We start from the raw sequence: 13127 nt of genomic DNA, 5'->3' as shown, positions 1-13127 counted from the left end.
AAGGGGCAGTTGGGTTGGGTCTTGGGTTAGGATAGAATACGCCCCGTCAAGAAACCTTAGTAAAACAAATATCTAAAAAACACTTCTTTGTATTTTTTATACACTAATACCATTTTTCTATACAAAATCTTAGGTCAGAAGGAAATTTCGGTGATGCCCATGACTAATACTAGAAGTAAGAACAGTTACTTCAGACACAGAACTAAATTACAAAGATCATGATCCACATATTGCCAAATTTGGTGCAATATGTTCATAGTCAATGAAGAACATCTGAAGCAAAATTATTCAAAATAAAATAATATTCCTAGTTGGAAAAAAACAGAAGCTTTGTTACTTCATTGTCTCAGGAGGTGAAAGTAAACCCCCCCCCCCCCCCTTCTCCATGCATTTTTCATAGTTTATGTACAAAATACACAAAAAAAAGCGTCAAAATAGCTACTGGAGACGTGTCTCTTACACTGTCATATACATTTGCTAAATATAAACTGCAATTTTAATGTTTTATGATGGAAAGTAGATAAATATGACAAAGTGCGGAAAGTAGATAAATATGACAAAATGCATTTAAATATGGTACGGACATAAGCTTTCAACTACACTTCAGGTCAATATGTTACTACAACCTCTGTTTGGCACTGACATTGGCTTCACCAGTTTAACATGTTTCAACCAAACCTACTCCTTGGGCTGTGCTACAAATCAGCCACAACCGAAATTTTAGGGGAGGGGGGAGGGAGGGCGGTTTGCAAAAGTAACTCCTTACATTTCATTACTGTATCTAAAAATTAATTATATCATATTCATGATATATTTAGTACATGTGACTAAAAATTTGACATTTGCATCAGTTTGATGACACCACAGAAAAAAATTAATAAATAACAATCTAACAACAATGGGAAGGGACTCATCATGTACTGAGAAGCAGATTGAGTTACAGGTACAGTCCTTCCCCCAGGGTCTGTCACAAAACAAATATTTAATTGTAACACTGGATTTGGAAAGTGAGTTATTTAATCAGTGAATATATATGGGAAGAGGAAGTGAGAAAATAAATCATAAAGAAGTAAACATAAAATATTCAAAATATTTTTATTTATGTAAGTGCAGATTGAAAATGTAACATAAATATTACACTCATTCATCATGCCATTATAACAATACATCTCATGCAGAAATTTACTGGTATACCACATTAAAAGAACTGAAATTGTATACTATTTATGCAGTTTGTGAAACATGAAGTCGGCAATTATTTCACAGTTATTTGACTTACGCAACAAAAATAGACTCATGCTTAAAATATCATGTGGGAGTAATAATGTAACATCATGCAGATACTTCAAACAATGTGATTAACATGGGCAGTCGAAAATTTAAAGAAATACAAAAAAAAAATTATTGTTCTGCGTGTACCAGAAATCTCTTTTTGTACAAATCGAAATGTTCAATACTACTGTGGCACGTGACGATAAATGAATATGGGCACTACAACACAAATTTTTTGCTGTTAAGATAACAAATAAAGACAGATAAAATTTTACTCGATTACAAACCTATATAAAAATGAGTGGGCAGAGCCTAACTTGCTTTTTCTTATTATATTAAATATGTTTGTCTACAGGTTTTACACATAAATGCAGTGGTAAATTCAGCGTCAACACAAAATTTACATACCACACTATCCTTTCGGCTCATGTTAAGACTTATTGTGCTGATGCCATCATTTTAAAAACCGGTCTTTTTGTGTCGCGATTGACCCTTATATCCGTAAACTGCACGGCATATCACAGTCATTTCGCACCTTGAAATTTATTTGACAGTCCGTCAGGTGGTAAAACACAAAGATATTTATACCCACTCAAACCTTTTCCCAAACATAGATACTCTGGTGCAGACAGCTCTATTTAAAGATGTTTGCTTGATCTTCACGTAATTTTTGAACGGACAAGTTACCATTCTTCAGACCTATTAACCATAGATTTTGATGAGTCTTAGGGATGTTTAGTCTGCCCTCCCCAGGAATGGATAATGTACGGAAATTTTTCTTTTCCCCCCGCATGGAAGAACGACAGATTTAAAAAACCCCTCATACACCACTTTCGGGAAATTTGCTGATGTTGCGCAGATTACAACATTTTTTAATTTGTGACTCAACTCGTCAATTCTGTCAACTACCTGACCAAATTTTTCGGATAACTATTGCACACATAAGAACCATTGATCACTATACAATGTGGAAGTACAAATCTGATCTCCGAGTACAGAAACAATCTAACATATGTTAGACTGGGATGGATATCCGGTTAGCAACGAAATAAACAACGCTGTTTTTCCGATCGCTCTCAAGAATATTGAGGAAGGGTGATTAATTATTATCAGTTCGACTCTCAACTGTCTTGTCTGCAGTGAAAAACTTTTCGACGAGCGGGTACCGGTAACGACAAATTGTTACTTGCAGTTGCGGCAGCCGCGCTGAGCAGTCGCTTGTGCTTCGTGCGGCGGCCGGCACCGATTTCATCAGGTGTTTTGTGGAACTGTTACCAAGATTTTTCTTTAGTGTAATCTACTGAATATTTTAACTACAAGTAGTTAGTAACAAGTGTCAAAGCATCGTCGCTGGGAGATTTCTCTCAGCGGCTATTTTTAAAATGGAAATTAATGACGAAATCCCAGTCGATATGGTCAAGAGTCGACTATCGCTTTGCATAGGGGTCACAACAACGAGACTGTCATGATGCACCCTCCTTCAATAGTGTTAATTACAAATAAGCATCAATGGGGTACCATCGAAATGTGCTCTCAAGATCACTGTCCTCAGAATGACCAGATGGAGATGGATCAGCATTCATCAAGTTCAGCTGTCTTGTCGCAGTGTCGGACAAACAACACCCAGCGACAAAAGGCAAGACACAGATTACCGTCTCCCCAACAGGCAGCAGCTCCTGACGTAAATGTTCCAAAGAAGGCAAAGGCAAGTGAAAAGCACAGTAGTAACGTTGCAGGTGACGTAGATATGGTAGATATTGATAATGTTGCACACACTTGGAAGTTCAAGGGGTAGACAGTAACTTGAGTGTAAATATAGGAAACAGGAACTGCAATGAGCAGCCTGCCTCCCAAAACTCTGTTAGTCGTAAAAATTGGACAATTCAGTGACCAAAACGGTACCTCCTACAGGAAATAACACGTTTCCTAGTAACAGCAAATATGTTAGTAAAGATAATACAGGGTTATTACAAATGATTGAAGCGATTTCACAGCTCTACAATAACTTCATTATTTGAGATATTTTCACAATGCTTTGCACACACATACAAAAACTCAAAGAGTTTTTTTAGGCATTCACAAATGTTCGATATGTGCCTCTTTAGTGATTCGGCAGACATCAAGCCGATAATCAAGTTCCTCCCACACTCGGCGCAGCATGTCCCCAATGTCCCCATCAATGAGTTCGAAAGCATCGTTGATGCGAGCTCGCAGTTCTGGCACGTTTCTTGGTAGAGGAGGTTTAAACATTGAATCTTTCACATAACCCCACAGAAAGAAATCGCATGGGGTTAAGTCGGGAGAGCGTGGAGGCCATGACATGAATTGCTGATCATGATCTCCACCACGACCGATCCATCGGTTTTCCAATCTCCTGTTTAAGAAATGCCGAACATCATGATGGAAGTGCGGTGGAGCACCATCCTGTTGAAAGATGAAGTCGGCGCTGTCGGTCTCCAGTTGTGGCATGAGCCAATTTTCCAGCATGTCCAGATACACGTGTACTGTAACGTTTTTTTCGCAGAAGAAAAAGGGGCCGTAAACTTTAAACCGTGAGATTGCACAAAACACGTTAACTTTTGGTGAATTGCGAATTTTCTGCACGAATGCGTGAGGATTCTCTACCGCCCAGATTCGCACATTGTGTCTGTTCACTTCACCATTCAGAAAAAATGTTGCTTCATCACTGAAAACAAGTTTCGCACTGAACGCATCCTCTTCCATGAGCTGTTGCAACCGCACCGAAAATTCAAAGCGTTTGCCTTTGTCATCGGATGTCAGGGCTTGTAGAAATTGTAAATGGTAAGGCTTCTGCATTAGCCTTTTCCGTAAGATTTTCCAAACCGTCGGCTGTGGTACGTTTAGCTCCCTGCTTGCTGTATTCGTCGACTTCCGCGGGCTACGCGTGAAACTTGCCCGCACGCGTTCAACCGTTTCTTCGCTCACTGCAGGCCGACCCGTTGATTTCCCATTACAGAGGCATCCAGAAGCTTTAAACTGCGCATACCATCGCCGAATGGAGTTAGCAGTTGGTGGATCTTTGTTGAACTTCGTCCTGAAGTGTCGTTGCACTGTTATGACTGACTGATGTGAGTGCATTTCAAGCACGACATACGCTTTCTCGGCTCCTGTCGCCATTTTGTCTCACTGCGCTCTCGAGCGCTCTGGCGGCAGAAACCTGAAGTGCGGCTTCAGCCGAACAAAACTTTATGAGTTTTTCTACGTATCTGTAGTGTGTCGTGACCATATGTCAATGAATGGAGCTACAGTGAATTTATGAAATCGCTTCAATCATTTGTAATAGCCCTGTACATATGAATCAACAGACATGGGTCCCTACGTCGTCTGTGTAGAGGGATAAAATGGTAATGTAGGAAAGGTACATCCAATGGCTCTTGCAAGAATGTTGTTTACAGAAAGTAGTAACTTAAGACATGAAAAAGTTAATATCTCAGCTATTGGTAGAAACAGGTATAAAATTGAAACCAAAACAGGGCAGTCTGCAAACAGGTTGCGGTTGCTTGATGTTTTTCAGCTGAAGAATATGGAGGCTTATATTCCAAATTTCCTAACAAAGAGAAGGGGAGTTATCCCCGATGTTGATGTTGCATTATCCCACCAAGACATCATTGCAGTAGTCGGAATTTTTAGTAACCGGCCTTCGAAAGTTCACAAAGAAAGCAAAAGAAAATGAAGAGTTGAAAGTAATTCCCACACCGAAATGTGTTGTAACATTTAAATCTCAACAAATTCTCCAGTACATATATTTATGCGGTATGCGATGCCCTGTTGCACTGTATGTAAAAGTCAGTTTTTCAATGTCATAATTGCCATAGATATTTCCATTTAAGTTTGCAATGTCGTAGTAGTACCTGCTGTGCCAAATGCATGGGAGCCCACAAGACCTCACAGTGCTCACATGCTGGAGAGCCCAGGTGTTTGCACTGCGACGGAAATCACATCGCTTCTGATCATTGTTGCCCAATTTATCAGCAGCACATGGAAGCAAAGCACAGCGAAGCCTATGGCGCTTCTTACGCAACTGCCGTCTCGTCAGCGCGACCATCACTTGCGCAGGCTACTGCTGGTTTTTCTACAATATGAGAGCTCTCTCCTAGTGACTGGCCTAAAATATGCGAGAAACCAAAAGGTTTGAACATGACGAACAAAAGGCTGCAACAGGGACCTAAGCCTGCAGTTATGTCGGTTCCAGCTCCCAGGTCTTACAAAAATAAACCGTTTACTTGCAGTCCATACAAGCAGGGTTATTCTGATATGTATACGAATTTCAGGGTACACAGAACTCAATACAAAACAATCCATACACTCCCACTCCTCTGGCAACATCTTATACTGGTCGAGAAACTACTATTAACAGCATTTGTGCTTTAATAATGCAGATCTTTCTTTCTCTTAAAAGTGAAACAGACATGGAAACGACACAGGCTCTTATACGTAATGCTGTTGAAGACTTCTGCAAATCTGACAATGGCTTTTAAAATACTCCAGTGGAATGTAAGGTCAGCAATCTCGAACTGAGAAAGTCTTTATTGGGAGCTTAGCAGCAACCACATACCGGTAGCTTGCATTTGTGAAACTTGGTTTCAGCCAACCCAACGAATACAATTCAAAGGATACGCTGTGCTCAGAAAAGACAGAGACGATGGAAAAGGAGGTGGAGTAGCCATGTTGATTAGAGAGACGATTACGTTTAAAAAATTGGATATCACTATAAGGACAACAGTATGCCAGCTAGTTGCTGCTGTAATTTACACTCCTAACGGCACATTCACCATCGTCACCATTTTCAAACCACCTAAGTGTAAAATACAATATCTTTCTCTGAATCAGATTATAGCCCAGCTTCAAACGCCATTTCTCCTTTGTGCACACTTCAACACACAACACTCACTATGGAGTTGCGTGATAGATGAGGTAGATGGCAGAGAGTTAGTTACACTTTTTGAAAAGTTCAATTAGATTCTTCTAAATGACGATTCTCCTACTATGATACAAAACCCAAACAGACGACTGTCGGCCGTCGATTTGACATTGTGGTCTGTTGACCTCAACCATGTAACGGAATGGACAGTCACATGAGACCCTCTTGGCTCAGATCTTTTCCTTCTGGAAATCACAATAGACCTACCTATAAATACAGTAGAAATTATCTACCTAATCAGCAGGTGGAAAATAAAGGATGATGACTGGCCAAAGTATTCTGCAACAGTCCAGGTGAAGTTTCAATCTTTCAACAATTTGTTAGCTCCAAAAGAGGCCTGCCAACAGCTAATTTCAATTATTGAAGACGCTGCAACAATGTCCACTCCAAGAAATAAGGAAGTCATCGTTCTGAAGCGACAGCCCCCAGTCTGGTGGACACCAGAGTGCTCTAGATCCATAGCCCAGTGCAAACTTGCGCACAGTAACTTCTGTAAACAACAAAATGTGGAAAACTTCATTGCACATCAGAAAGTAGCAGCGAAAGTTCGAAGGCTGTTAAAAGACTGTAAAAATAATAGCTGCCAAACTTCTGTGAATCTTTAAATAACAATGTTAGTAGCGCTGATGTTTAGACGAAATTAAGATTTAAAAAAAAAAAAACTCCACTATGCGTCAGCCATTAAGTGCTGCATGGCTTGAAGATTTTGTGAATTTAATCTCACCAGCTTCCACAGCCGAGAAGCCATATTGCCCCCCAGAGAACGGGATTACAATCAGCCGCTCGTGGTACCGTTTTCGTAAGAAGAACTGATGAATGGCATTAAAAAGAGCGTAACTTCCACACCCAGTAAGGACGATATACACTAGCAGATGATAATAAATCTCCCAGACATAGCACTCAGAAAATTATTACAGACATTTAACCAAATATGAATGAATGACACGCTAATAGAAGATGGTCAACTCTACTAGTGGTAGCCATACTGAAACCACATAAGGATGAAGAGCAGGCCAAATGATATAGACCTATTTCTCTTTCTTCCTGTATCAGTAAAACTTTCGAGCGCCTGGTAAAAAATCACTTGGAATGATGGTTGGAATCAAATCAGACCCTGTCATCGAGTCAGTATGGGTTTAGAAAAGGCAAGGGAACAATAGATAATATAAATATCTTAACATCAGAGATCGATGACCCAACAACAAGAAAAGAGAATGTAACAGCTATATTCCTGGATATAGTTGGAGTGTATGGTAATGTTCTTATACCTGTGTTGCTACAGAAGTTGGAAACCACTGGAATCCCACCACAGCTGACTTGTGGAATCAGCAATTTCCTTGCTGAAAGACACATATGGGTTCAGTTCCAAAATAAATTAATTGGACCACGTTCTTTTACAACAGGTCTTCGACAAGGGGCTATCCTCAGCCCCCTACTCTTTGCACTATATACTAACGAGCTGGCAAGGATTATCCCTTGTCCAGTTAAAATCCTCTAATATGCAGACGATATTTGTTTGTATGTGTCGACCAGAGGAATGGATCAGGCGGTGTGTGAGCAATCAAAGGCGATGGGCACACTGGATCAAACATTACGTAGTTGTGGGTTACAGATTTCGGCAGAAAAATTGGTACTTGATCCTTTGATGAACAAAACTATGACAGGCTACTTGAATAGTATAAAAGTTTCTAATCATAAAATACCATTAAAATCCCAGGCGAGGTTTCTTGGTGTTCTTTTCGATTCCAGATTGAGTTGGATACCTCATATTCAAACCATCGTGAGTATGTGTGAAAAAGCATTGAACCTTATCAAATCTGTGACAAAAGTATGGTGGGGGGCTCACCCCAACACTCTGCTCACCCTCTACCACACGTTGATACGTTCCCATATATACTACGGATACACAGTCTATCACACTGCTGCTAGCAAGTACCAAGCACTACTGGATAAACTGCTTACGCATCTGCCTCGGAGCTATGCATTCTTCTCCCACCAACGCCCTTCTCCTGGAAACATCAGAAATGCCTCTACATATTCGCAGAACAACGAGGTGTGATCGTTATATCTTACACTGATAAAAAAGTGCGAAACGCTCTCTCAAATCGGGAATAGCAGAAATGTCAGGAAATAGCAGTTTTATATCTACAAGCGGTACGAAGACTGGAAATACACTACTGGCCATTAAAATTGCTACAACAAGAAGAAATGCAGATGATAAACGGGTATTCATTGGACAAATATATTATACTAGATCTGACATGTGATTACATTTTCATGCAGTTTGGGTGCATAGATCCTGAGAATTCAGTAACCAGAACAACCACCTCTGTCCGTAATAACGGCCTTGAACTTGATACGCCTGGTCATAGAGTCAAACAGAGCTTGGATGGTGTGTACAGGTACAGATGCCCATGCAGCTTCAACATGATACCACAGTTCATCAAGAGTAGTGACTGACGTATTGTGACGAGTCAGTTGCACGGCCACCATTGACCAGACGTTTTCAATTGGTGAGAGATCTGGAGAATGTGCTGGCCAAGGCAGCAGTCGAACATTTTCTGTATCCAGAAAGGCAAGTACAGGATCTGCAACATGAGGTCGTGCATTATCCTGCTGAAATGTAGGGTTTCACAGGGATCGAATGAAGGGCAGAGCCACAGGTCGTAACACATCTGAAATGTAACGTCCACTGTTCAAAGTGCCGTCAATGCGAGCAAGAGGTGACCGAGACATGTAACCAATGGCACCCCATACCATCACGCCGGGTGATACGCCAGTATGGCTACGACGAATACACACTTCCAATTTACGTTCACCGCGATGTAGCCAAACATGGATGCGACCATCATGATGCTGTAAACAGAATCTGGATTCATCCGAAAAAAAAGTTTCGCCATTCGTGCACCCAGGTTCGTCGTTGAGTACACCATCGCAGGCGCTCCTGTCTGTAATGCAGCATCAAGGGTAACTGCAGCCGTGGTCTCCGAGCTGATAGTCCATGCTGCTGAAAACGTCGTCGAACCGTTCGAGCAGATGGTTGTTGTCTTGCAAACGTCCCCATCTGTTGACTCAGGGATCCAGACGTGGCTGCACGATCCGTTACAGCCATGCAGATAAGATGCCTGTAATCTCGACTGCTAGTGATACGAGGCCATTGGGATCCAGCACGGCGTTCTGTATTACCCCCCTGAACCTTCCGTTAACATATTCTGCTAACAGTCAATGGATCTTGACCAACTCGAGCAGCAATGTCGCGATACGATAAACCGCAATCGCGATAGGCTACAATCCTACCTTTATCAAAGTCGGAAACGTGATGGTATGCACTTCTCCTCCTTACATGAGGCATCACAACAACGTTTCACCTGGTTTCTGCAGATGAGCTTCTCAGAGTCTAGAAAGGTCATTAAGACTGAACACAAAATATGTTCTATCATTCGAAAACAAATCGATGCAGTGAAATTGGCTGGTAATTATGTGCATCCGATTTTCTACCCTTTTTATAGATTGCTATGACCTGGGCCATCTTCCAGGCTCGTGGAAATATCTGCTGTTCCAATGATCTGTGATAGATGATGGACAAGAATGGTGCTATATTTATAGCAAAGTCAACATAAAATCTTACGGGGATACCATCTGGACCAGATGCCTTCCTGATGTCTAAGGATCTTAACTGTTTTACAATCCCAGATACACTAAACACTATGTCAGCCATCCTTGCGTTTGTTCGATAATTGCAGTCCTCTATCATAAACGAGTTTTTGAAGGCTAGGTTTAGAATTTCGGTCTTCTGTTTATCATCATCCATTACACTGCCCCTAGTGTCATCAAGAGAAGGTATTGAATTATTTGTAGCATTCATAGATTTTATGTGCGAGCAAAATTTTTTTGTGTTATTTTTACATTCTGTAGATAAAATATTGCTTTCAAATTCGTTAACAGAATCTCTCATTGACCTTTTGACAGTTGCTTTCATATTGCATAATTTCTGCTTGTCAGCGGGACAGTGACAAAGTTTAAAACGACCGTGCAAAATTCTCTGCTTTCTCAGCAACTTTATGTTTGTTGAACCAAGTGGGATCCTTTCCTACCCTATATTTTTGCTAGACAGATACTTCTCTAGCACGTGGTGGACAATACCTTTAAATTCCCCAAAGATTCTCAATATCTCTGTGTCCTGTGGTGAATGCTTGGAGCTGACTATGAAGATATTCATTAATGACGCTTTTATTTACTTTCCCAAACAAGAAAACTCTACGCTGTTTCTTTGTTGTTATTTTTCTGCAGTTTCCACTGACACAGAAGCCACAACGATATTGTAGTTGCTAATACCATCTTCTAGATTAACTCCCTCAAAAAGATCAGGTCTGTTTGTCGCCAACATTTCTAATATGTTCCCCTCTCGAGTTGGTTTTTTAAGCGATTGCTCAAGGTCCCTGTCATCTGGCAGGAAATATTTCCTTAGTGGTGACCCTGCATCAACTGAGAAATGCGTCATGCAACTTTTTGTAAGACTCATCGTATTGTGCATTAAGAATGTGGCCATCTTTTGTTCTGAATAAAGCAGTACCAGTTCTACGGAACATTTCAACTAGAATTAGTGAATGTGTAGTGTAAAGACAGGGCAATTATTGTATGGATTATTCACCTGTCATAAAGCATCAGAGTATCATGTCTACAAGTGGTATGTAACTGATCAACAGATCTCCTACTTAACCACAACAATGGCAGGCTTGTAAAGACACTTGCTAGATGTTTCCAAAGAGGTATATATAAGATAAAAAAGAAGCAATGCACTGCAGCAAAGATGCTGTTAGATGAGAGAGATATGACGGCCATTTTTTTTTGAGTTGGTAGAAAGAGAGGAGAGTGTAGTGTGTCTTGATGAAGAGAGGATGCAAACATTTTATAGCTCTTCCTATTGTAACAGATTTTTTAATAACATTGGATTTTGGTTTAATATAAATAACATGAAGTAAATTACAGTGTCTGTTTATTTATTTGACAAACAGTTCATCTCACTGCATCAGAATACGAGTTTCTCTCATTAGTCGAAATGGTCAACAAATAGCAACATATGGTGGTTGTGTTTGGGACGACCTTCACAGCAGAATGAAGAGGTAAAGTTTACCACTGAGAAGACATAAGGACATTTACTATTACACTTCCTAGAAAATTTATTTGAGATATCTTTGATGGTGTCTGTTTGGCATGCAGCTGTAAAAACATTTGATTAACTTCCATTTATGATGTCACAGTTAGAAGTTAGAAAACACTTCTGATTCAAAAACTCTAATTCATTAACCCACTGGTAATAAAAGAAGAATAGAATACACTGGCGACCAAACAGAGAACAAGTCCTTAAATCATTGGATTGTAAGTAAAATGCAATGCAATTGTAACAGTGACTGTTGAAATACTAATTGTATTCTTTATTCCGTATATTTGACAGTGAGGGTACATTGAGAAAAGGAGAACATTACCAGTAAAAAACAGAATAAAATTATGGAAACTGAACAAAATTTTCTCCAGAGACAAGTAATTGAACTTTATGAAACATGAAGAGAAGTATGTCAACCAAAGATAAGATCAAATATATTCCATTGATCATAGCATGCAATAGCAATTTCGTCACACTATCATGATCCTTAACCAGCTTAAAACACTTTGGAAGCAACAACGTTTATGGTAGAACTGATTTTTCATTGCGATATAAACGAATTTTATATACATAACAGTGACAATAATGAGAAGCCATCTTGTCACAAACATATGTCATGAGTGAAATTTTCCACTACTATTGACTTTCTGTTATATTTCAATAATTAAATTACGGTCTGTACCTTTTATTGTCAGTAAAAATGGAATCAAGTGTCAATGAGAAAATTAACATTAATGGCAGTGATCAAGAAAATATTGAATCAGAATCTAATGTTCCAGATAATAAGAATGACAATGCATCGCAACAGGATGGAAATGTCACACTCGAAAATAGTATACAGATGAACTAGACTGCAATGAAAGGACAGAATGTTAGAGCAAATGATATCACATGGCTAACAGTGATGAGGTTAAGTCACAATCCTCATTAGGAAACATCTTTTTTCATAATAATTTGGATAGAAAAATGCAACAAAATGGGAAACTTTCCAAGCTCGATGTTGAGCGAATGGAGCAGATAAACACACTCAGGATGTATGCACATTAGACAATGTAATCTTCCCCTCCCTCACATCAAAATAAAATATTTTAATAAGCTTTGAGAGGAGTTAGATTTACAATAAACTTTTTTACTTATCTTCTTTTCTCGTAGTTCACTCCATTTATTCACGTTAGGGGCTGATTCTTGAAGCTGAAATTTTGATATTATAGGTTCACGTGATTCCAATTGACATGATAATGCTGAAGTCAGAGGCATGCCCACTAATACCCCATTTTGCGGTACTAACAATATTCCAAAGAGCTTAGAAACTTTCTTGACAAATGAATTTCTATTAATTTCTATTATTATTTTATAAATGAATCCAGGAATAAATTTAATAATTACTGTCAGATTTTGCAGTTAATAATAGGAATTTTATGTGTGCCAAATATTTTGTAATTTCACATGTTTCTAAAAGAAAAGTAATTTTAACTGTACATACAGAGTTAGTACACATCGATTGCAACAACGAAAATATAGTAATTTCTTTTTATAATTTTAGTCTGAAATATAATACATTGTATACAAAATCGTATTAAATTAGGTAGCTAAACACCTGAAATAATAGTAACCTGTTTAAAAGGTAGATAGTATTTTTAGTACTGATAACTTCTGTTGAAAAAAGGTAATGTTAGAGGAGGGTGTCCCTTTACAATATCCCCCTCAGAAAATTGGGAGACAATGCATTTACAATATTTTTTGACAGAA

The 13127-nt window shown here is 39.2% G+C and overlaps 1 protein-coding gene across 1 annotated transcript in view; it reads right to left on the bottom strand.

Annotated features, from left to right (window-relative positions):
• The window catches only part of LOC124622174 (MAP7 domain-containing protein 1-like), a 262531-nt gene extending 260682 nt beyond the window's left edge, over window positions 1-1849 (bottom strand). Inside the window, exon 1 of the mRNA XM_047147822.1 lies at window positions 1681-1849. Coding sequence (XP_047003778.1) covers window positions 1681-1701 — 21 coding nt within the window. The 5' untranslated portion in view covers window positions 1702-1849. The remainder of the gene's footprint in view (window positions 1-1680) is intronic.
• Between the last annotated feature and the right edge of the window lie 11278 nt (window positions 1850-13127).

This window comes from Schistocerca americana, chromosome 1, assembly GCF_021461395.2.
Source record: "Schistocerca americana isolate TAMUIC-IGC-003095 chromosome 1, iqSchAmer2.1, whole genome shotgun sequence".
NCBI lineage: Eukaryota > Metazoa > Arthropoda > Insecta > Orthoptera > Acrididae > Schistocerca > Schistocerca americana.
This window is presented reverse-complemented; position numbering and strand designations above follow the sequence as displayed.